Source organism: Eurypyga helias, unplaced genomic scaffold, assembly GCF_000690775.1.
Source record: "Eurypyga helias isolate BGI_N326 unplaced genomic scaffold, ASM69077v1 scaffold4976, whole genome shotgun sequence".
Lineage (NCBI taxonomy): Eukaryota > Metazoa > Chordata > Aves > Eurypygiformes > Eurypygidae > Eurypyga > Eurypyga helias.
The window spans coordinates 5,389-30,969 of NW_010258404.1; the positions used below are offsets into that span (position 1 = coordinate 5,389).

At 37.9% G+C, this 25,581-nt stretch overlaps 1 protein-coding gene across 1 annotated transcript; it reads left to right on the forward strand.

The window, feature by feature from the left end:
- Positions 1-2,282: 2,282 nt before the first annotated feature.
- Positions 2,283-23,589, forward strand: LOC104505492 (mucin-5AC-like; the record flags this gene model as incomplete). Its single annotated transcript, XM_010154301.1, has 29 exons — positions 2,283-2,351; positions 3,286-3,351; positions 3,754-4,015; positions 4,965-5,079; positions 5,669-5,759; positions 6,619-6,728; positions 6,932-7,148; positions 8,240-8,365; positions 8,849-8,966; positions 9,781-9,919; positions 10,935-11,045; positions 11,792-11,861; positions 12,721-12,858; positions 12,943-13,107; positions 13,602-13,696; positions 14,508-14,634; positions 15,382-15,637; positions 16,277-16,329; positions 16,739-16,839; positions 17,698-17,849; positions 18,270-18,408; positions 18,496-18,609; positions 19,148-19,327; positions 20,573-20,812; positions 21,527-21,683; positions 21,963-22,091; positions 22,465-22,591; positions 23,266-23,309; positions 23,398-23,589. Coding segments are annotated over 29 exons (3,903 nt in total), but the record flags the coding sequence as incomplete, so codon positions are not given.
- Between the last annotated feature and the right edge of the window lie 1,992 nt (positions 23,590-25,581).

Genomic DNA, 25,581 nt, shown 5'->3' on the forward strand with positions numbered 1-25,581 from the left:
TTGAACAAGAAAGTTATTTGCACTGTGCAATGTTAATCTGATAAATTGCTTTGAAAAATGAGTAGTGGTGAAAGAGCCCAGCAAACTCCTCTTTATTTGAATCACACTCTGTGAAAAACATTTTCAGGTGTCCTGAGTGACTAAAGAACATTGGACAAATCCCATCCCATTTCCACAAACATTCTGTGCCTGACTTCATATTTTGTGTGAAATACTGATTTTTATAAATTGATTGTAATGATAATTGCATATGTGGATTGGCACCTGCATATAAGCATAGCAAGGTGCATCCAGAAATACTCCTAATAATTAGGTCAGTTCCCAAATTTTCACACTGTAAGTTATCTTGACTGTTCTTACAGCTGAGAGACATACATTTATAATGCCCAACAACATGGCATTGTGCAATTGCTAAATAAACCAGTGCAGCTAGAATTTCCTTGGGAATGATGTATTTGCTAATTAAACAAAAGCCCCTGCTGTTTCCTTGAGAAAAATTAACAGGCCAAAATACATGTATATACTATTTTGCTCTGTTAGAAAGGTTCTCATGCTAGAATAAACAAACATTCTATGATTCTGTGCCTGCTGAAATTCCTGTAGATGTGTTGAGTGAGATCAAATCCTGGCCTATTATTAAGACTACTGATATTATCTGTGATACTGAAAGACTAACAGGAAATGAAAAATGGTTAAACTCTGTCCTAAGTTACTTTTGTACATCAGGATTCGTCACGCATGTTAAATGAGTTAAATGAGAAAATAATTAAGAGCTTAGGTCTGAAAGAAACTGCAGACACTGCAGCAACTTCTAGATAAGGTGAGGCTGCCCAGAACCCTCTCCTCCAAGGCCAGCAGTCTCCTGGGGACCTCTGAGAGTGGGGGCTTGAATCCCTTCAGTCAGACATCCTTCAGCTCTGGGATCAAGTACTCAATCTACTGACACGGTGGGCACAGCCGGAAGTTACATTAGAAAAGTAATTTTAAAATGGTGCTCCTGATGTAGTTATTCTTAAGGCAAGGGTAGTTGTCCAGCTTTAATGGACGTATCTGGGTGGAGGGTCTCAAGCAGAGGAAATGCTCAGCAAGGAAGGCAAGCACCAAAGGGGACTGGAGCTTATGGCACACCCCTGACTTTAGCATTTCCCCCTTTTCCACCAATGTGGCTCCCTGTTCAGCAAGATGGGTACTAAGGGTCCATTTCTGAGTCAGCAAACTCTTCCCACCTATTGTATAAGGAAAATGGGGCTCAATTTAGGACTAAATTACATAGGTAGTTCATGTTTGACTGAGAAATTCTCCAGGCACCTGGAGTGCCCATTCACACTATCCCGATCAGGATTCAGATACTATTCATTGATCCAGCTGATCCAGCAACATTTAAATGGAGGAACAAAGAAAATCCTTGAAGCAAGGCACAAGAATAGGACAGTTTTGATGTAGCTGAGTGCCCTAATCATGGTCATGACCTATATTTTCACCCTTTATCACTATCCTACTCTTTTCGGCACCGTGTCTCAGCTTCAGGTGGGGCAGCAAGAACTCTTGGTCAAATAGAGTGTGATGCTTAAGGTGTTCTGCAGAGATGTGAGTTTGAATCATCTCAGAGTGAGGAGAGGGGTACAGCAGGAAACCTGGTCCTTTTGTTTACTTCTCATGGGTTACTGCCCAGGCTACAGGCCCTCGTACGTACGATCACTCCAAAGTACTTTCTTCAGCATCCAGCTGTAAAAGCAAATCTAGATCTCTGATTGAGGCTTTAGATTGCTCCAGAAGAAAAGGCCCTATGATTAGGCACTAAAGGGACTATATAAACATCGACAGCCATTACTGGATCAAGATCTAAATCTCTCAGTTCCTTTAACCAGTTCTGTGTCTTTTCTTAGTACCTTACCTAGCTGCTACACAACAATTTCGATAAACGACTGTCTACATTTTGTGAATTCTTCCTGCAATTGTTTCACATATTAGTGAGATTTAGTGCAACAGTGAAATAAGGGTTGTGATCCAGTCGTTAGAATCCCTTGTAGTGAGTTTTAAGGGAAACACAGAAAGCAGATACACATGAAACTTTATTTGGATTTCAAACACTGTGTTTTTTGCAAAAGAAAGTCTCTTTCTATGTTTACATTTTACTGTTTTTTGGGGGCCTGTTAAACTTTTTCTGATGTGATAAAGGACTCTCCCTATTCTCTCACAGAGATGTATCTGGGTCCTTTCATCCTATAAAAGTTCACATACAGGACATTGTACTTAATACGCTTTTTACAATTTCTTCACAGGAGCCCAGATTGAAATCCAACAGAAAACAGGAAGCCAATACACCTCTGATGTTCAGCAGAAACAAAAGAGTATGTTCATTTACACTGTGCATTTTTATCTATTTGCTACATGTCTACTAAATAATAAAAATGCCTCAAAAAAACTCCTTAGCATATTGCTGGTAATATCAAATAAAGATAAATGTATAATAACAAGCCTCTCTCTATATATAAGAATAGTAACATCTTTTTTAGACACCAATTACTAAACACACACAATATGGTTACATTTTTTAATAATGAGTAACTAGGGAAAAGAGGCTGTATTCATATGTGCATGAATATATATATACATATAGAAAATCAAAGTGGAATATATGATGTTTGATTCTTTACAAGCAAGGAAATGAGATCACTTTGGCAAGCTGTGAAGTCAGCAGCTGATGTTGGGAAATCAAATGGCAAGCCAGCTTCACTGATTTTTGTCATGTAATGATTTGTGATCATCCTATACAGCAGATTTGTGGTAATATCTAAGGCTTTTCAGTCCCTTAACAGAAAAATATTAAATAAAGAGCAAAAGGGATGATTAAAGCTCTTATTCCCTCCTTAGAAAGAGGAGGTGTAATGAGAAAGCAACTACGCTTTTGTAGCAGTAACAGACTAATTTAGTACAGCTTAACCCTTTGTATTGTTCAGTGCATCTCAAACACTCCAATATGCAGAGCTGTGAATTTCTGCCTCTAACACAACACAGAATTTTGTAAGAGGGTAAAAATTAAAAGGTAGAAAATGCACATCATCACAGTTGAAAGCCCAAACGAATGATTTTCATGATTTAACTAGCCTGATTGTGAATTTTAGGAACCTTTAAACTCATCCATGGCCTAAGTAAAACAACACAGGCTTAACATTCTTCCTTTGGATCTGGTATATTAACTTTCTAGTCCTTTCTAAGTCAATTATAGGTGTAAATTTTGGTATTGTTATACTAGGTTTTGGTTTCTTTCTTACTTTTTTCTAGTTTCTGCTACAGTTTCATCTAAAGTCAACATCATCCAGCCAATGCTGACAAATCCAGTAATAACATGTAAGTACAGGAAATCAAATGTATTCAGTAATTTTTCCATTTTAGGGGATGTAGACAGAGGAATCTAATACACATAGGGAAAGGCGCTGGTAAAGCAAGTCATGGATTACTAAGAGGAGAAGGAGGATGGTTAAGAAACATAATATTGAACTGTTAGCTGAAATGTGGACAATTAATAAAGCTCTAGCTGAACGTATGTAACCATTTATAGTGGTATGTAAGATGAGTAACAGATATGAGTGAAGAATGAATACACAGTTTTATAATGGATAGATGGATAACAAATGAAGGCAGGCAGGTAAAAACTATTAAATGACAAGATGAAGTCTTGGACAAGTTGATTTTCACCATGTTTAGGCTGGGAATTGTAAGTTATCCTTTACAGCTAGTTTTAATTCACAGCTTCCAATCCCTCTCACATGGATCGTGTGTGCAGCACATGGGGCAACTTCTACTTCAAGATGTTCAGTGGACACATATTCTCCTTCCCTGGGCTCTGTAACTATGTTTTTGCATCCCACTGCAATGCTCTCTATGAGGATTTCAACATCCAGATCAGGCGTGTAGTGGTGGAAAATGTTCCAACAATCCAACGTATCACCATGAAACTTGAAGGTCTAGCTGTTGAACTAACAAAGAATGGTGTCATGATTGACAGCAAAAGGTAAATTTATTCATAATGCTTGTGTGGTAACCACAGACCTTTTTTTCAGGCTTGCCAAGTACTTTGGTGTACCTGGGGGAGGGGAGGGAATTATGTGTTCTTCAATAAATCTGACAAATTAACCAAAATAAATAATAAATAAGCTGCTATTAATTCCTTTCACAGTAAACCAATTCTTCCATCAAAGATTCCCTCAAAAAAAAAAAAAAAGGAATGAAAAATACTGAGAGGTTGGGTCCAAATTCAGATCTGTATTTGATGATGCAGCCAGTAACCCTGGACAGATGGTCACTCAGTTGGATGGGGAGAGAATTAGAGGAAAAGACAAGGAAACTCATGGGTTGAGATAAGAAGAATTTACTAATTGAAAATAAATGAAATAAGATTATGATAGTAATAATTCTGAAAATACAAATTATACTAGTATTACTAAGTATAATCTGAGATGAAAATAATACTACGACTACTACTACTAATATATAATTAAAATAATGAAAAAGAAAACAAATTATACAACTGCTCACCACCCAAGCAGCAAGAGCCAGAGCTGGAGACCCCAAACAAGTGAGAGAGTGCAAGACCAACACCCTGTCTCACTCCCCACCACTTACATACTGAGCATGATGTTTTATGGAATAAAATAGCCCTTTGGTCAGTTCGGGCTAGCTGTCCTGACTGTGTCCCCTCCCAGCTTTAGTAGACAAGAAGTTGGGAACACAGTTGGAGTATCAGAAACAAAAAAGTCCTAGAGTTGATATAAACATTGCTTAACCATCAGTATGTCATCAACATTCTTCGCAGCACAACCAAAAAAATGTCCTAATACTAGCTACTGTGAGGAAACTTTAACCTTCTCCCAACAGAAACCAGCACACCATATTTTTTCTCTTTATTATCTCTTTAACATCTGGATCAGAAAATACCTAGCATTTTTTCTGCCTCTTCCCAGAGTTCAACTGCCATACAGTCAGCCTGGACTTCAGATAACAAAAAGCAACATTTATGTGAAAGTTACCAGCATCAGGGGTATACTGTTAATGTGGAATGGAGATAACAGTATCCTGGTAAGAACTGCTCCTAGACCTGTCTAGACCTTCCGAGACTACAGCTAATCTTTGATTAGGCCAGTCCCTATCTGTTTAGGGTGGTTACTATTGCCTTCCCATCTCATATTGTTGAGCAATTCTTTCTTAAGAAAGATTTGCATCCAGGTAGTCCTAAAGAAAATTACATGGATTTACTTCTAGTGGATAGTGGATGTCTGCTTAAAATAGGGTGAAAAATCACTTTCATTATATCATTAACATATTGTCATTGTTACAGGGCCTACTTACCCCTTCAAATATAATTTTCTAGCAGAAATTCACTCTCTTAGGACTTCATTTTGCTGTAGATTCAATTACCTTTGTGAAGAATGGAGAGAAAGAGGCTGAGAACAATATAGATATTACAGTGAAAACCTAAGTCTGCAGTTTGGACTCTGCATTGTAAATCAAATTCAAGCCATTTCTTCATTCTGTCCCCCAGGTTTAAATTAGATTGCTAAATAAAATTTCACAGATCTGATGAAAAATACTTAGAGCCAGCAGGTGCAGATCTGGAGTATTTTAGGATGTTTATACTAACTTCATCAATTACTGCCCATCATTTTAGCTGGAACTGGATGAGAAATATGCCAATCAGACCTGTGGACTTTGTGGGGACTTCAGAGGGTTTCCAGTTAACAATGAGCTCTCTTCAAACAGTAAGTTTTTTATAATAAAAATTGATTTCTGGAGTCTCCAACATGCTTTTATTTTTTTTGTATTCTTTTAACTCTAACATCATCAGCATTCCTCTTTCCTATCCTGTTAGATAATTCACACAGAAGATATGATTCAATGTTTGTTGGAAAATATGTAGTACAGAGATCAGATAATGTGATTTAATACTTCAAGTATCAATACAGTACTGGTGCTAACAACTGATTGCATATTTCTTGTATGCCATGGCTTTATTTACCTCATCAGCTAACCCCATTAAAATGAGACAGATTTTCACTAATATCACAAATAAATATTAAAATGTATTTAATTTTAAAAAAGGCAATTGTATTGTCTAGGCAGTACATTTATTGTTTCAGTTCTGCCTTAAAATTGGCATATCCACATTTGCCTGCTGAATTGCATAATCTTTGTAAGACCTTATCTTCACCATTCTATCCGTTGCCAGCTTGAGCTTTTTCATAAACCTTTTCTCACAGCAGTCTTCACTGTCCAAATCCCTGTTTAGCTTCTTTTCTCTCTTCCCTGCTTGGGCTCAATAAAATCTGAAAACAGTTTGCTATTTTTCTGGTAAATATCTTAGTCTGCATCTAGATGTAATAGGTTGAGAATTGTTTTCTAATGTTTACTTTTTCCAGGGTGCTGTGCAAGGTAAATTGAGACAGTGATGTAGTGCTTCCTTTGGAGGGGATGATGATAAAATTTAAAGACTTAAGGGAAGCAACTGCCTTGGCCAGTCTTGAGCAGAATTCTTGAGAGGAGAAAAAGGTAACAGGCAGTTGCACTGAACAAAAAACCCCAAACCTTCATTATTAAACTTCTTTTGTACAGACAGACAAGAAGACAGGAATAGAGACTTGCAGTTTGGGAATTTGCAGAAAATGAATGGGCCAACAGAAGACTGTGAAGATGTCACTTCTACCCTGCCAGATAACTGCACTGGTATTTCTGTAAGGAACTTTTGACTCTTCTTTTTCTTTCAAATTTATATGTACCCTTGTACAGCTTCAGACAGGCCAACAGGAAAAGTGATTGGGTGGCAGCAACTGAAAAATGAACATCAAATTCTATCAAAGAATAAATATACAATGTAACAATACCAAAGACATTATTCCTCTCTATTTTCTAATAGTTGTTATTTTTTTCTCTCAAGGATGACATATGTCAGAAAACATTGACCAGCTCTGCATTTTCAGAGTGTAATCACCTAATTGATGTTAGAGGGTACATTAAGGTTTGCCAAGATGACTTGTGTCACTCTAAAGAGTCTAAAAACACTTCATGTATCTGTGACACCTTTGCCGAATACTCCCAGCAGTGTGCTCATGCTGGTGGGCATCCTCTGAACTGGAGAACCTCAAAACTGTGCCGTAAGTATCACTGGAGATATCCTTACTTTACACTCAGTAACTAACAACAAGTTCTCAAATGATGCATGAGAAATTACAGGTCATTCAGGACTGTACGCTTCAGAGGGTTCGGATGTACAAGTTCCAGCAGGAAGACTTCAGCAATACAGTTAAGGGTGTTAATGCAAACTGGATTAAACCCTATCAAACACTTACATGCATACTCTAATTGACAATCACAGTGTTATTTAATTAACAGTAAAGGAAGCAAATGCCCCATCCCTGGATGTCTTCAAGGCCAGGCTGGATGTGGCTTTGAGCAACCTGGCCTAGTGGAAGGTGTCCCTGCCCATGGCAGGGGGGTTGGAACTAGATGATCTTTAAGGTCCCTTCCAACCCAAACCAGTCTATGATTCTATGATTCAAATAAAGGAGAAAGAAGGAAAAAAAGAATGAGGTATGCTTGCTTGCTTGCTTGTATTCCTGTTCCTCTCTGGTTCTCATAGTGGCTACAGCACCGTTCAGTCTCAATTATTAACCGATTGGGTCTTCAGAGGTGTTTGGCTGGTTAAGCACTTACCTCCTCTTGCCTGGTAGTGAGGAATTTGCACCACTGTGATCTTCAGAGGTTTGCACTGAGTTGCATACGAGATTACAGGGTGTACCTGTTGACAGTGTCACCAGCATTTGTTCCAAAACAAAACACCACAAGTTACTGTTTGCCCTTCCTAAAAAATGCAACTATCTAAAAATTGCAACTATACTAAATTGTTAGGAAGTTAAGTCTTGCATTTCACTAGTGACAGAGGTGTTCATGAGAAGGGTTCCTTCATTAGAAACACAGGCCTTGCTGACTTTGTGGGGTCATTAACTTGTTCCCAGAAATCTCGTAATCAAGCCAGTTCAGCACCAGATAGTTATGGCAAGCACACTTCAACTGTAAAATATGTGTCTAGGTGACTAAAATTTTGAATTTTGAGAGTTGGCGGTGGATCTGCAGTTTAGTGTGATTTTACATCTATCTGAAAAACTGAAATGAATATAAATATTTTTATATACAGTGAACTAGAAATACCTTTGGAAAAAAATAATCTTCTCTTTTAAAATTTCAGCCAAGAAATGTCCTTACAACATGCAGTATGAGGAGTGCAGCTCCCCCTGTATTGACACATGCACCAATCCCGAAGAATCCAGCACTTGCAAAGAACATTGTATGGATGGTTGCTTCTGCCCCAAAGGCAAGTTCTTACGTACTCACATCTCTGACCTGAAAGAACAATAACAGCTTACCTGTGGGATTTGCGGGTCCCATGGGGTTTAAGCCTCCTGTAACGGACTTTTTCACAGCTACAAGCGACAAGCATTTGTCACGTCTCAGCTAAGAAAAGATAGCTGGATTAGTTATCAATACATGCGCAATAGTCAGAAAGCAGGAAAGCAGAACAGCAAACAGACCAAGACCAATCTCTCAACAAGCCACCTGTGCTACAATAAGTCCCTCTTTCAAATCAGGTGGAATTTAAGAAAACAGAGGTTGAACCTTTCTCTGGGGAAATGGGCATAGTCCTGCCACCCTCAGCATCGGTATGTCCATTCACGACAGCTGCAGATCTGTCTCTAAGATGATATTTAGGATTTGTAGCAAACAAAATTGTGTGTAGGAAATGTCTCTTTAATTGATTAAGGTTTTGCCTTTTTTTTTTTTTCTCCCCCCAATCTAGGGACTGTATTTGATGACATCAACAATTCTGGCTGCATTCCCCTTCAGCAGTGCCCCTGTGTTTACGGTGGCCAAACCTACACTACAGGAACTTCTTTTTCAAAGCAGTGCCAAACCTGGTAACCTTCGTTACTTTTCTAACTTACTACTTCCTCTCATATATTTAATGAGTTTAATGATTTATTATATGCAATTGCAACATTGGTAATTGATATGTGTATTTAACTGACCACTAAAGTTCCAAAATATCCCTCAAGAACATTCTTTGTTTTATTTAGCAACAGCCTTAGCTAGCTTTGCACTCTAACACAGGTGATCAAAGCAAGGATTTACAATGTTTAGATTTCTCACCAGTCAATAAAAATTCTTCTTCTTTGTTTATTTTGTTCAAACATTTGGACTTCTCTAAGGGGAATGAAGTTGCAGTCATTTGTGTATCTGCAAGTATTTGTTTTCTCTGGAGAAAGCAAGGGATGATACAACACAACCTCAATTTCACAATTATTAATTCTGTACCTGTGCACCACCACATCACCTTTGAAAACAGATATGCTCTGCATCAGGAGTAGACGTGGGGTTACATTCCGGTTAGTTTCTGATACATCTGTATAACAAAACACAAGACATTTCCATTTGTCATTTTGCTTTATGTTAGCTGCAAAACCCAAGTATTTTTTACTCATCCAACAATGCTGCTGGAGAGTTCACCTGTGCAAAGACGGAAAACGATTAAATAAGCAAAGGGAATGCATACCACAGTCATTCCTTTTGCACATGCTCGCCGTGTTTTGGGAAGTCTTACACGTAGATTTACTGTGTGTCAAACTACAGCTTGAAAGGGCAAAAAGGTAGCAAAAGAGCTGAACCAAATGTCACTGTAATTCCTTTTACTCTGGACACTGATTTCAGCTAACTCTGTTCTCTCTCCACCAGTACCTGTGAGGGAGGCAGGTGGAGTTGCCGAGGCACGTCATGTCCGCGAACATGTGCGCTAGAGGGAAGTTTGCACATCACCACGTATGATGAAGTGCGTTACAATTTCCAGGGCGACTGCACTTACATCCTTTCTGAGGTGAGAATCAGATATGATTAGGTCATAAAGCCCTTATAGATTTACAGAAAGAAAGGTGATTTCAATCAAAATTTAATGAAATTTACCTCTTTGGGCATAAAGACATTACGTTGCCTCTCACTCAGCCAGATGTTTACTAGAACATACGTGACAATTATCAGTTAATTATCAGGATATCATGCAGCAATATATGTTGTTTACTAGGGAATTTCTAGTTCTGTGATGTAGTAATTGCTGAAGAGGATTGCCTTTTTTTAAGAACTTGGTTAGTCTACATTCTTCAGTGTGATTAATCCAGTTTTCTAAGGTGCATATTTTTTGCTTTGTCACTGTAATATATGATATTGGGTGAAATAGTATGAATCTGAAAGATTACACTGAGTTCCAATTTTATTTTTAATTTATTATTTATAAGACTAATATTTTTATTTCATTTCTGGGAAGTTCAAATACAGAAAATCAGTTCAAGTCAGCTGATAAATTTCATTTTTTGAACATTTTTAAGCAGATTTCAAAATAAGTCAAAAGAAAAATTAAAAATTAATTATAATAAAAATATTTAATAATAGCAATGTTCAAGTGAAATCTTTTAGGGATTTTTTCTGTTTGTTCTTTGCTTTCCTTTCCCCTCATCTGCACAATTCAGTTAAAAAAAAAGAAAATACTGTATGTTACTGATCTCCTGCTGTATTTGAGATATTTGTCTGATGCCAGCCACAGAAAGATGAGAGATACAGTGGCATTGAATCAAACGTTAGAAGCGGGCATGAATAAAAACTCCAAATAGACATATAATCAATAATACGCAAAAACAGATTCTAATTCTCTCACTGTTCTTAATCATTACAAAAGGCAAAACTGCAGCCTAGACCAAAGGAGGCCTGGGATTTTGGAGAGTCCAGTTCTCCAGAAACAGAAATATTTTTTCAGATTTGAGAGAAAATTTTACAGGCAAAGCTTCTGTAATTAGTCTTTCATGAAATAATTGTTGACATCTTTTTTTTTTTTTTTTCAGCACTATGGAGATAAAGCATTCAGCGTCCTGGTAGAACTATACCACTGTCACCAGAAACAGACTGAGACATGCTTAAAGGCAGTGATCCTTAAAATGGATAATGACCAAAGTGTAAGAATGCAAAATAAGCACGGGAAATTACTACTAAAAATATGGGGAACAAAGAAGCTAGGCCTTAATCAGTCAGGGAATTGTAGTTCTCTCTTAAATGGTCAGCACACGTGACAAGTACTTGTAATTTTTAATGAAATGAAAAGATTAATTTAGTTATGAAAATCAGGTCAGCCATAAATCTGGCTTTGTGGATGTTTGGTAAGAAAAACATTGTACTTAGAAAGCAAGCAAAAATAAACTATTTTCTCTGCCAATAAGGTGGAAAAAACCATGAGCTTTCAGGTTAGAAACTACAAGTGCAACAGTAAGGGATGTAGTTCATCAAAAATGTGTTCAAATAAACTAAGATGATGTAATTCCCTATGAGGTTGAGAAAGTCTCTTTAAAAAGGGATGGATGCCCTATCCCTGGCTGCCTTTAAGGCCAGGCTGGATGAGGCTTTGAGCAACCTGGTCTAGTGGAAGGTGTCCCTGCCCATGGCAGGGGGGTTGGAACTGGATGATCTTTAAAGTCCCTTCCAACCCAAACCATCCCATGATTCTGTGATTCTAAAAAGAATTCTTTTATTGCAGGAAAATTTAATAAACTGTACAAATTGGAAAAAGAAAGGAGGTGAAATCACGTAAAACTCCCTTTTTTATTTAATATATTTTTAATTAATACCACTGGAGACATCACCATTATTACTTTTTGGACTACAGTTATCCTTCACACAGTTGCCTCTTGTTCCTCTTCCTTACCAGATCTTCGAGGTCCAACCTGATGGTCACGTGTTCCTCAACAACATGCGCATCCATCTGCCCATCTCAGCAGGTATTTTTTGTCTAACAGCCTGTGAGCATTACGTTCAGGACTTCAACTCCACACCTGCTTATTTTCTTAAACTATGGAAGATAAAAGTACTGTGAGTTGTTCGGAACCTGCATGTTCCCACCCTGGTTCTCTTTGGGATATTTCCTGAGCCACACATGTGCTTTTGATGTAAAATTGGGAAATTTGGTGTCATAAAGAAATGGGAGACAGTACATGCATAGGCAAGAATTCAAACAGAAACAAACAGTATTTACGCTCTCCTGATCCTTCTCACTGCCCAAACCCAAACAAAGAAGACATCTGTTTACCTATTCTACCTCTTCTTTTTTTTTTTTTTGTAACTTGCCACCCCTGTGCTCATGCTTCCTCAGACAGAAAATTGATTTTTACTCTCTGTCTCAATAATTAATGATTCTATGTGATATCTCTGACCTCTAGATCTGCCTAGTTTCACTCTCCAGCAGAGGACTCCAATGTATGCTGAATATGCTTAGAAACAGAAATAGAAGCAATGTTTTTTAATGCTCAGTGCCACACAGTTTTTCCTTCTTATTCTCTTGGAAGGAGTAATCTCCAACTGTTTAATGTTGAGACAGTAAATCAAGTTAACAACTTGGTAGCTACAAGCAAATTCTGAACTGTAAATTTTGATTCATATTTCTGATCCATTTTCATATGGAAATAGACGATCTTTCAAGTCCCTTCCAGCCCAAACTGGGCTATGTTACTATATAAATTGGCTTTATTTCACCTCAGAATTTGCAACAATTATGATATAAATTCAAAAATAGCATAATGATGCACTGTTTCCAGCATTCAACCTAATTCAGAAAGTGAGTGTCCTGTTTTCCATCCGTAGAAAATGTCACTGTGTTCAGACCTTCATCATTCTTCATCATCATGCAGACAAACTTTGGCGTCCGTGTTGAAATCCAAATCACACCCATCATGCAAGTATTTGTGCAACTGGATCCTATTTTCAAAAAACAGACCCATGGTAAGTGAATGAAATATAAGAACATTTTGTTTAATGTCTTTTGTCTATTATGAGCTGTATCAACTTTTCACTGCTTTTCAACAGGTCTCTGTGGAAATTTCAATGATGACCCAAGAGATGACTACCTGGCCCCAACTGGAGTACCTGAAGGAACAGCAAAAGGGTTTGCTGGTTTTTGGCAAACTCAGAGTTCGTGTGCAGTGCCAGGGACCATTTCTGAGAACCCTTGTGCACTCAGCATTGACAAAGGTGTGTGCTGCTTAGATTTTTTTTTCTAGTTCTGGTTTGGTTTTTTGGTGTTGGGGTTTTTTTTTGTCTCTAAGGAAAACACATCCATTAGAAAGCAAAGATGAAAGAATAAAGACCTATATACCTGGTAAAAAATACATCTGGAAACAGAAAAAAAATATTCAACATGAAAGCACTAGGGATAAGTAACAAAGTAAAGGAAGAGACATAGAAACATAACTGAAGGAAACTGCATGGTCATTGAAAACAGAGAGGGTGTATAAGCCGACAACTTGGTGTCGGATGTGTGGATTGCAAAAGCACCTTTGGAAATCTCTTACTTGTCCCCTCCAGTAAGTCCACATTTTGGTTTTAGGAACCTTAGCCACAAGCTGAGTAAAAAAAAAAAAATTGGTGTAATTTCAGAACTGACTTCATAGAGCAGGGCAGCGCGGTTTTGTGACTGACGGAATACAGAGAGTAACGTGCATTTGTATTGTTTGTTCTCTTCACAGAGAAATATGCTCAGCATTGGTGTGGGCTACTAACTGACAGCAAAGGGCCTTTTGCAGACTGTCACCATGAAGTGGATAACAAAGTTTACTACACGGTACTAGACTGATTTTCCCTGTAGAAACAATAGAGGCAGGATCATTGACACTACGTACCAGAAAAGGATTGTTCCAGACACATCACTTGCCTTGCACAATGCCTGTAATTTCACGTCTGTACTGCAGCACTTCGTTCTTTCAACATGTGTTTCTGTTTGTGTTGTAACATTACATTATTCCAATTATCAGTCTTGGCTTCAAGATCTTGACTTGCTTGCAAATGAAAAGGCAGCTATTTACTCCTGGATGGATATACACATATAGTAGGAAGCGTAGGTAAAGGCATGTCAAATGCTTGTTTGAATACCAGTGATTTGTTGTCTCATCAGCTTCTTATCTCATTAATACCTACTTGGCACAGAAAGCCCATTAGCTAATTATCATCATTCTGCTATCAGTATGTTGCCAACCCTTCTTCTCACTGTCAATCATCAGGTATGGACAGGGGTGAAGTGACGTGACTAGACTGCGTACTGCAACCAGATCTTTGTGTGCTGTTGTGCAGCACAGTCAGCAACACGGTTCAGAGGGACAGGAAGCTGTTAAATGTATAACAGGCTTTAAGACCACTATTTCCCAATAGTAACAGCAGACATGGACTAAATTTTCATTAGCTTCATTTTCTCCTGCCAGAAATGCAGACAGACTGGAAAGTGATAAAGCTGGATGCATTAGTGTTGTCTGTGAGTGAGCATATCTGAAAAAGGGTTAATGCGTAAGACCAGAAAGGTAACATTCACTGGGTGGTTTTTTTTTTTTAGCTTGACAATATTACCAGTGCTGAGACTTTATTTTTCTCTGCATTCTTAGAACTGCATGTTTGACACATGTGACTGTGAAAATAGTGAGGACTGTATGTGTGCAGTTCTGTCTTCCTATGTGAGAGCTTGTGCTGCAAAAGGAATCCAGCTGCACGGATGGAGGAGTGATGTCTGCTGTAAGTACTCTTAAATATGCCTTTCCCAAGAACACACCTCAATAAAAACTGCTGATCAGAAAGTATTTTATACTGATTTCTAGATAAATGTAGTAAGAAAGGGCTTTAAATGTAGTAAGAAATGTAGTAAGAAAGTGCCCTCGTGGAGCTAATTCTCTGTTGTTCCCCTAGAATCAATCCATTGCTAGCCAGAGTGAATACAACAAGGTGGGAGACACAGCATGTTTAAGAAAGAGACTGCTGTTATGGAAATGTCTTCACCTGTTTCTGTGCATCCTTCACTACAGTTTTCTGTATCGCAAGTTACTGTAGAGAAAACGTGACATTTAGAATAACAGTGCTAGTAACACTAACCCCAACACTTGCAAGGGAAAGGTCTCTGAAGCTGCATGCTGGGTTCCAATGATCCAGTAGGTCTGTTTTCAGCATACCAGGAGACATCTTGCACTTCAACAGATTTAGAACTCTTGGCAATGAATGGCAGTGCCAAGTGGAGGTTTCTTTCCAAAATTTCACTTGAAAAGTGAAATATTTAAAAAAAATAAATTGCCTTTTTTGCATACATCACTTATTCCACATGTAGAGTAACTTTCCAGGTCTAACTCTGGAAGTATGCAGAAATACATTTGCATGAAAGGTGGTAGAGATCTACAGTATTGTTTACATGTTATTTCTACTGCCTATAGTTTCTTTTTTCCCACCAGAAATCACCTGTAATTAACAAACATTCTATTTTCCTCTTTCAAGTAAAGTACACCACCTCATGTCCCAGATCCCTAAGCTACAGCTATACCATATCTTCCTGCCAACCCACTTGTCGGTCTCTGAGTGAGCCTGATGTCACATGCAACGTCAAGTTTGTCCCCGTTGATGGCTGCACCTGTGTAAATGGCACCTACATGGACGAGAGTGGCAATTGTGTGCCTGCTAGCAAATGCCCTTGCTACCACAGAGGATCTCCCATCGCATCTGGAGAAGAGGTCCATGAAAATGGGCTTGTGTGGTAAGTGAATCTTTTTCAAAACACCCAAACATAGCATATGTATTTCCTCATCGAACTCTGCTACATTTAAACTGCTCTCACCCTGCCACCTGAATTTCAACACGACGCTCTCCCGTTTTGGTTTTTTTTGTTCGTCTGTTTTTGGGGTTTTTTCAACTTTATTTTCAACTCTTATGAATGGTACATATTCCCCTGAGCTGGAAGACAGAGACAGGGAGCAGAATGAAACCCCCATAATCCAAGGGGAAATGGTTTAACTTCTTTTCCAAGATACGTGATTCTGATTCTGTGATATTTCCCAATTGATACAGCAATTGTATTTGTGTGCATTTTCTCTTTAATTCCTTGATTTTTCAAGCATAAAGTTCTGACAACAACAGCAAGGAGAGATCTTACGAGAAAGTAAGTAACAAGCAGAGACATAAACTCATTCCAACCAACGATTTTTCCTGTTAAGCACTAGCGGATATCATTACAAAGCAGCACTGGTAGTGTGCTGAGGGAAATTCTTTCCTGAGACTGCAAAATAGAATTCTGGAATTTCTTTGAAAATTCTGTAACTTGTCAAGAGAGAAGTAGCTCTCAGTCTCAACATGTGATTTGATAGGAAAAAACACAATGGTTTTCCCTCTCTTACAGCACTTGTAGCCAAGGAAGACTGAATTGCATTGGAGCACCCAATCCAACTTCAGGTAAAAAAAAAATCTTCCACTTACCTTTTTTTTTCTGCTGTTCCAGGTTGGACAGAAATAGTTGATAGAATTATTTTTTCTTAATGGATTTTTAAATAATACAAGTATTTTTCATTTACTTATAGTGAAACTGTTATCATGAAAGGCAGGAGTGAGCCTAGATTAGTAACACCTCTTTTTTTTTTTTTTTTTATTTAAAAGAGGTGTTACTAATCTAGGCCAACAACCAACAACTGTGGGTTGTTTTCTGGGAATTCAGCGCTGTCAAGTGGATCTATTCAGCAGATTGAATAGGGACAGCAATCTCTACTAACTGAAACACTCAATTTCCAAAGAATTTCCAGGTTTTACTGGCTACAGCTGTGGGATAAACCTTGTGCCATTATCTTACTGCTCGCATTTTTTCCAGAGTGTGAACCTCCCATGTCCTACTTCAACTGTAGTAATGCCCCTGCAGGAGCAACTGGGTCAGAATGTCAAAAAACTTGCCAGAATCCGCGTGTAGGCTGTGTAAGTATGTCATGACTGGATGAAATGGTGCTTCCAGGTTTTGTCCGTGCTCTTGGTGCTAAAGTCATTGATCTATCTGATCTACTCCAAATATACAACACTGGTACTTTTTTCTCGTAGCAAAAGCTTAAAACCATGTTATGAAGCACTAACAATGGGACTCTTTGACCAAAATATAATAAAGTAACATTGAATTTAATTAATAAGATTAGTGTCTACCTTTCAGCTACTGCAGGTAACAGGAACTAGTAGTGAAAACACCCAGGGCTCTGCCACTCACTGTACTTCTTCAGGATAAAATTACTAGCTATAAACTGGCTAGAAGAAATCATTCTTTCTTACACCATGATGCAATTGTGAACTTCTTGCACATCTGATTATATTATTCCACCTAGCTGCATGGTAGCCATGAGCCACTTTGCAAGTAAGTACCATATGAGATAAACAGTTTCAGTGTAACTCAACCAAACTGAAACCAAAAAGTATTTATTTTCTTTGTAATAAGAAATATTACTTATTTTCTTTTTTAAAGCTCCAGTCACAAATCACCCACTACAAAGTGCAAGCCTTCTTCAATTAACACAGAGCAAGACCCAAGTTTAATGTATCTCAAATTTCACAGGCTCCAGCAGAGCAATCAGGATTAGCATACATAAAACATTTCTCTTTAACAGATCTATATACTATTAAATCAATGGCTAGTAACTTCCTTTTTGTTCCATTGTCCTACAGTGGTACTTCATACTCCTCTCCCATTTAAGCTGAGCTGCAACAGGTCCATATAAAGTCATTTTATGATAATTTTCTTTATTGTTATTATTTTATTCTGAAATTATATCTTCCTTGTGATTTTTCCAGTATAGCAAGCATTGTGTATCTGGCTGCATGTGCCCAGCTGGACTTGTGTTAGATGGGAAGGGTGCTTGTATTCCTGAAGAGGATTGTCCGTGTGTTCACAATGAAGCCACGTATAAGCCTGGGGAAAAGATCAACATTGACTGTAACACATGGTAAATATTTCTTCAAGGTAGCATTCCTGGTTCCATCATTTGCCTTTCCAAAGATCAGAAAGAGTACAGCAGTTAGGAAGGATTTAGGCTGCGTATTTCATCAACTGAGTTTTGGATTAAACAGTATGAGCAGGTTTCCTTCTGATGCAGGCAGATGGCCAAAGCACAGAATGGGAGGAAACCTTTGGGACTACAGTGTTCATTAAGTATTATCCTATTTTGCAGTTAATGCATTCAGAGTAGCAGAACTGAACCTTGCCTTAATTCTTTACTTGAAAAATGGAAACAACTATTTTTAACTCCAGAATCAATATAATATTTACCAGGCATGAGTTGCCAAACAAATACTGAGTTTTTAAGATATGACTACACAAAACAGTGAGGTTTTTTATTATTAAAATATTTTATTCTCATTCCTAGTGTATGCAGGCGTAGCAAGTGGGAATGCACCACAAATAGATGTCCGGGCACTTGTTCTGTTTATGGAGATGGACATTACACCACCTTTGATGGCATAAGGTTCAGCTTCAATGGAAACTGTGAATACACACTAGTCCAGGTATGGATAATTAGCAACAGTAAATGAGACGGAACCTTAATCATGTCTACAAAAATAACATATTTTTAAATGTTACCCTCTACTCAGGACCACTGTGGGAAGAATGGCACAGCCAGTGGGACCTTCAGGGTTATCACAGAAAATATTCCCTGTGGCAACACTGGGACAACTTGCTCAAAATCTATCAAAGTTTTCTTAGAGGTAAGAAGGTTTTGCATACAGACCAGCCTTGTTCTGTACCTGTTTAGGATTTAGGAGAAGCCTAGACATCCATTGCTTCAAAGAAGCTGGAAACATATTTTTAAAGGCAGATCAACCTGTAAATTAAGCTTAAATCAGATTCAAGTGAAACATTTGGTAGAGCCTCCCAGATTTCTATTTCTTTCCATTTCCCACCCATCTTACACCACTCTTGGACAAAGATCTTGGACAGATCTACAGGAAAATTGTCTTAAGCAGAAATTTAGCCTATCATGTCAGAAGATTATTTTATTCTGTGTAATGTAGCTCCTCCATGAATACAAAAACACTCTTTTTTTGACCTATGCCATTTAAGGTATCTTTTTACTAAAGTTCCAGGAACCTGAGATTTGAACTATATAGTTTTGATTTATCACATTTGGACTACTTGTTTTCATTATACAAAATATTTGTTGTACTCTTAAAAGCAGAAAAACATGTTAAGAGCACAGCTGCAGCTATTGAGCTCATTTCTAATCACCTTTTCCTCTGGTTTCAGAGCTATGAACTGATACTTGGCGAGGAGCATGTCAAAGTCATACAGACAGAACAAAATTATGAGGTGCCATACACAGTCCGCTACATGGGTATGTACTTGGTAATTGAGACCAGAGGCGGACTGATCCTCATGTGGGACAAGAAAACCAGCATCTTCATCAAGCTCAGCCCTGATTTTAAGGTGTGGAACTAGCAGTTAAATGGCAACTTACAGTCCAGATTAGGACTGGGTGTGAATTTTGTTGAGACCCTGCCAAGATCTCAAATGGGTGGTGTGTCTAGATGTGTCTGCAGGACATCCCAGGTTGTTTTTTATTCCTCTGGTTCCTCAGGAGGCCATGTGATCATCCTGCTGCTGTTCTGAGCCCTGAAGGCAGCTTTCAGTGACTATTTGGCCTGACAGAACTTGAGTTGTCAAACCACTTTTTTGGACTTGACACTGTTAAAATTACCTGATGAACCACAGTAAAGGTTATCAGACCTTATTAAAATTGCATAACTGCATGTGTAGAAATCGATTGAGTTGACTTGATCTTGGAAGTAATCCATTCTTTCTAGTTCTCGTTGACATATAAATCAAATTATCATACTACAAGAACAAGGAAGTGAAATATTATGAGTGAAAGCCTCTTGTAAAATGCTACCACGTATTTTTCAAGCATGTACCACAGGTGATAAGGAAAATGTATTCCTGTTGTCATACTCCTTATTATAATATCTTATACGTACTAAAAATTGCAGTAAATAAGGAATTTGCTATCTTATTCTATACCATAGTGACATTTCAATTAGTTATATAAATTAAAAGTAATTTAGAACTAGATATACAAATTTAGTTTAGTATCACAGGTTCTTTTGCTGCCTCACCCCCTGGCACTTTATATAAACAGTAGTAATATAGAAAGTATGCACCTTAGATTCATAGAGAAAGCACAGCATCTATTGTAGCCTATCACAGTCTTACAGATCCATACATTTAGAATGAGGGCTATTTCTGGATTTGCAAGGAAAACGTCACTTCTTTTTATACTTGTGAGCAGTCATAATAGTAAAGACTCAGTGAGTAGAGTGTGTGGCTGAACTGGTAGTATTTGACAGTATCAGACAGCTTTGTAAGGCTGTTTTTCTATTGTATAAAACAAGACAAATAAAAACTTAGTCAGCCAACACCCTCATCTCCTTGTTAAAGACAGAAGGTTACAAGGACAAAGATGGTTTTATTGTCCAGATTTAAAAGAAGAAAAGTCAACAGCAGTATCCTACTAGCCTTACTGGTCATGTTCTGTTGCTGAGGAGATAAAGGATGAAGATATTCAGGAATCTTAGAGCAGAATGGCACTGAGGTGTGAATTTCAAGTACTCTTTCAGTCTCAGATGTTGTTTCAAGTATTCTCACATCCATTGTTTTATTTACTTCCTTTTGCAGGGCCAGACCTGTGGCCTCTGTGGAAATTATGACAACAAAGGCAACAATGACTTTACTACAAGGAGTCAGTCTGTGGTAGAGAACGTCCTAGAGTTTGGAAACAGCTGGAAAGTATCCTCTACATGTCCTGATGCTTACGGCATAAAGGACCCATGTTCCACCAACCCTTACCGAAAGTCCTGGTCAGAGAAGCAGTGTAGCATCATCAACAGTGACACCTTTGCTGCCTGTCACTCTCAGGTATTAACAGGGCAGAAGTTTACTGTGTGAGGACTAGATCAAAGTATTATTGAAGCTGGTACCCTCATATACTTTAACATGCATGCTGAATTCATTAGTGTGTTGCACTTTGAATTGTGTCAGGAAAACTTCAATCTGAATCTTGCCTTATGGGACAGAATTATAGACCCTACCTGTAAGAAATAAAAGGACATTCAGTTCATAGGAAATCTTGACCTATTATGAAAGTATAATAATTTCATAATTACTATGTATTTTTCTGTAGTGTGACTTGTATACAAATTCTCATGTACCATGTACAGAACACAAGCTCAATGAAATGATAACGTAACAATGAAGTATCAGCATTGCCTTTACTGGACACTGAGTACACACCAGACAATGCAGGGTAACTGTGCTCTTCCCATTACCTTAGTTCTTTCCCCTGGCAGGGATCTTCATTTTCAAATGCAGTTGCCTAATACTGCTCAGGAACATGAATCTAATCTTTCCACTAGGACACAAGTCTTGGTGTCTAAAATCTGTCAGTATGTGATTTGGGTGTATCACCTGAAATAACTGCTAGTGTTTAACAGTATATATATAAACAAAAGAAAGAAGAAATTACTGATACAGCCCTTCTGAGATATGACAGTTCTAGGATAACTACACAGCAAAGTCAAGAAAGAATTTAGAAGGCAGGTTGTATAGTATTACATTTCTTTTTAATAACAGGTTGAATCAGCAAAATATTACGAAGCATGTGTGACAGATGCTTGTGCCTGTGACACTGGAGGAGACTGTGACTGTTTTTGTACAGCAGTAGCTGCCTATGCTCGAGCATGTAGTGAAGTTGGTGTCTGCATAGCCTGGAGAACCCCATCCATCTGTCGTGAGTTTTATGCCATAAACACTACTTCTGAGAGTGTGGTTAAATGTACAGTGCTTTACTGACGTCCTTGAACACACACTCTATCTTACGTGTGTGTATCAATCTCACTGTGTAGACCTTCCACACTCAGCTGCTGCTTTGATGGTTACACAATCTCGTCTATTTCTTCACAGTTTCGAAGACCATTCAAGCAGCATTACAGTGATATGATGAACAGACGTGAGTCAAAAAAAGCCTTTTTTTTTTCCTGAACATGTCCAAATTTGTGTTTCTCCTTAGCACTGTTCTGTGATTACTACAATCAACAAGGAGAATGTGAATGGCACTATAAGCCTTGTGGAACCTCTTGTATGAAGACCTGTAGGAACCCGAGTGGAAAATGCCTCAATAACTTGCCAGGTTTAGAAGGTAAAAAGACCTGGAAGTACCTGTTAGCGGGTACATTTTACACTATTTTAATAGTCTTTAATAGCATGTATTTCCCCCATCAGCTACATTTGCACCAGTTCTCTTCAACATCATTGCATCCACATGAATAGAAGCAGAGTACGGAAACTAGTGCTAAAAACATCTCTAGGGCTAACTTCACCCTTGTGGGTGGTCTCTGCTGATGCTAGTGCTCTGCATTACTTCCTAGAATTACTGGGAAAAAAAAAAAGTAGTAAAAATTATGACTATTAAAAACAAGACCTGCAAACACATTCTGCACAAATAAAACTATTGCTGACTGTATCTTATTCTCTCCTTTCCTACCTCCTATACGCACTTCTCCTTCCTTCAGGCTGCTACCCTAACTGCCCACCAGAAAAACCGTATTTTCATGAGGATCAGATGAAGTGTGTCAGTCTCTGTGACTGTTACGATACTGAAGATGGAAAGATATACAGATGGAATGAATGTAATTTATGGTAAGATTTAATATACCAGCCCAGTCGTGTACATGGAAAAATGATCAAAACAGCAATGGGAAATAGCATGTTCCTGTTGCACAAGAGGACTAGCTTACGCTGCCTGTGTAAAAACAATGGCTTACTCTCTAACGCCAGTTTTCTTACCACACTAGTACTAAGAAGTTCTTACGTGATTTTATGTTCTGTTGAATTTCTTCCTATGTTGTAAATTCTCAGCATAAAGAAACAAGAAGAACAATAAGTTCTTTATGACCAGGTTTTCTCTATTTCCCATTCCTACAACAAGAAAAATACTGTTCCAGGAGTATATATATCTAAAAGGGGTCTGCTTCCAATGATTTTATTACATTCTTATACTGCTTGAAGCACTTAGACTCTTTACCTTTTTAGCCTGCTTTTGAGTACAAAAATATTGCAAGTGCAAAGAAAGTGATAAGGAGGAAAGAAGAAAAGTCTTCCTTAAGCTACAGACCTGTAGCTGTGAATATTTAGCTTGGGTTTAATATGTCAAGAAAGGTTTAGAAAAACAATGGGAAAAAAAGCTAACATGAATGGGACACTGAAGGAATAAACACCAAGTGTCCTGTCTTTTGATGCTAGTGTCTGGCAGAAAGATGACTAATAAAATAACTCATAAGCAAGAAATACGGGTTTTATGTTTTTTGTTTCAGTGAATGCACATCAGAAGGTTTACAGTGCAAGTTTGATGAGACAGGTAAGACAGCTAAGAAAAATTATTCAGAAAATGAAATACTGGATATTATCTTTTCATAAATACCTGACAATAAACTCCTGAATTACAGCATGCCACTGCATTTATGAAGAGAACAACTATAAATATGGTGAACTCATCTACAACACCACAGATGGAACTGGATGGTGTTTCAGCGCAACATGCGATGTCAATGGAACAATTAACAGAAATATCTTCAAATGTGGTATCTTTACAACTCCCTTTACATTTTCTACAAGCCAGCCCACAACTACTACTGCAGGTATGCATGAATGCTCTTTAAAGCAACAGAAAAGCCTCTGGAAGGGACTGACAGAGGCCTGAAAGAGAGGGCCTTTTTATCAGTTAATGACATATAATTTTACTTGAAACTGTTGACTTTTGCTGGTGCCACCAATTCATCTGGCAGCTGCAGTTGTTAAAGACAACAACAAACAAGGATGTAGAAATGAGTACAGCATTTCTTACAAACTTGGTCTCCACTCTTTCGCCATGTTTTTTCCAGGGGAAAAAAATAATGGCGCTTATTAATCATTGCATCTCCTCATTTCCTTATGAACAAAAACCAGCAGTTAAAAACTAACTTCCAAAAACACTAAAGATAATTATTGGTATTTTTTAAACTACTGACCACATTAGTGCAAACTGAAAAGAAATAATTTGAGCATTCCCTCAAACAAGATTTCTTTAAACCATTCTTTGGAAGCTCTCTGAATTGTACTTATTAATTCAAATCAACAATTTCCTGCAGTACGCCTCTACATTATTCCTGCAGTTAATTCATTATAGTGACCATGTAATTCTGAGAAACTGTGGAAAAATACTTCCAAAAAATTACACAATGCTACAGCAAAAACTACATATTCAACTTGAACTTTTCTATAAAGTAACATTTATATGAAGAAAGTGGTATACATGCCACTTGGTTATCTTCATAATGCTAAGAATCTGAAATCTTATTAAAACAAGCAGAAAATAGTTATTAAATTATACCTGGCATATATATTGTATATTCTGTATTACAATGTATTATAAGGGTTTTCCATTCCAAGCCATGAGCAGCCAGTTTCTCCAGGAGAATGCTGTGGGAAATGGTGCCAAAGGCTTTACTAAAATCCAGGTAGACAACATGCACAGCCTTTCCCTCATCCACTAAGCGGGTCACCTGGTCACAGAAGGAGATCAGGTTCATCAAGCAGGAGCTGGCTTTCATAAACCCATGCTGACTGAGCCTGATCACCTGCTAGTCCTTTGTGTGAAATGTAAATAAAGGATATCATATTAACTATACTTAACTACAATTTTAAAATAAATGTCACATAAAGTACCACTAGAAAAATAATACAGATATGAGATCAAAACCTAACACATAAATTAAATTCAAGACAGTCACAGCAAGTTCATTAAAATTTAAATACTACACTAACATATATAGTATTACATAAAACATTAAAATGTATGTAAGATTAATATTTTTTTTCCTGGCACTTTGTTTAATAAGAACAGACAAGACTTACATTTCCTCCTTTCAATTACAGAAATGGCAACTACAACGCCAGTGACAACTGTATGTGTCCAGAATGTATGTGTATGGTCAGAATGGTATGACTGCACACAGCCTGAAAACAAAGAGGACAGTGGAGATTTTGAAACATTTGCAAATCTCAGAGAAAAGGGATACAGTGTGTGTAAATACCCAAACGGTGTTGAATGCAGGGCCAAAGACTATCCAGATACAGAAATACACAACCTTAACCAAACGGTCCAATGTAGTCAAAGCAATGGATTAATATGCAACAACAAAGACCAACAAACTAAGCAGTGCTACAATTATGAAATCAGAATATCATGCTGCAGCTACATACCATGCTCAGAAATACTAACTACAGCACCAAGAACCACAGAATTCCCAACAACTACTGCTGTCACATCAACACCATCTACATTGCAGACAAAGATAAAAACAACAACCAAACAAGAAACTGAACCACAAAAAAGCGAAGTAACTACACTGTCACCACACGAAAATGAAAGCACAACTTCTCAGGCTCCAACTACAGTTACAGCAAAGACAACACAAGTCTCAACAACAGGTTATCAGACCACTACAGCAAAAATAACCGAAGCAACCCACACCCCAGCTTCACTCACTACCCCCATTTTCCACCAGACATCAATAAAAACCAGCACTGGAACAAGACCTGTCCCCAGAACCACTACCCCACCAACAAAAGGCACAACAATGATCACCACC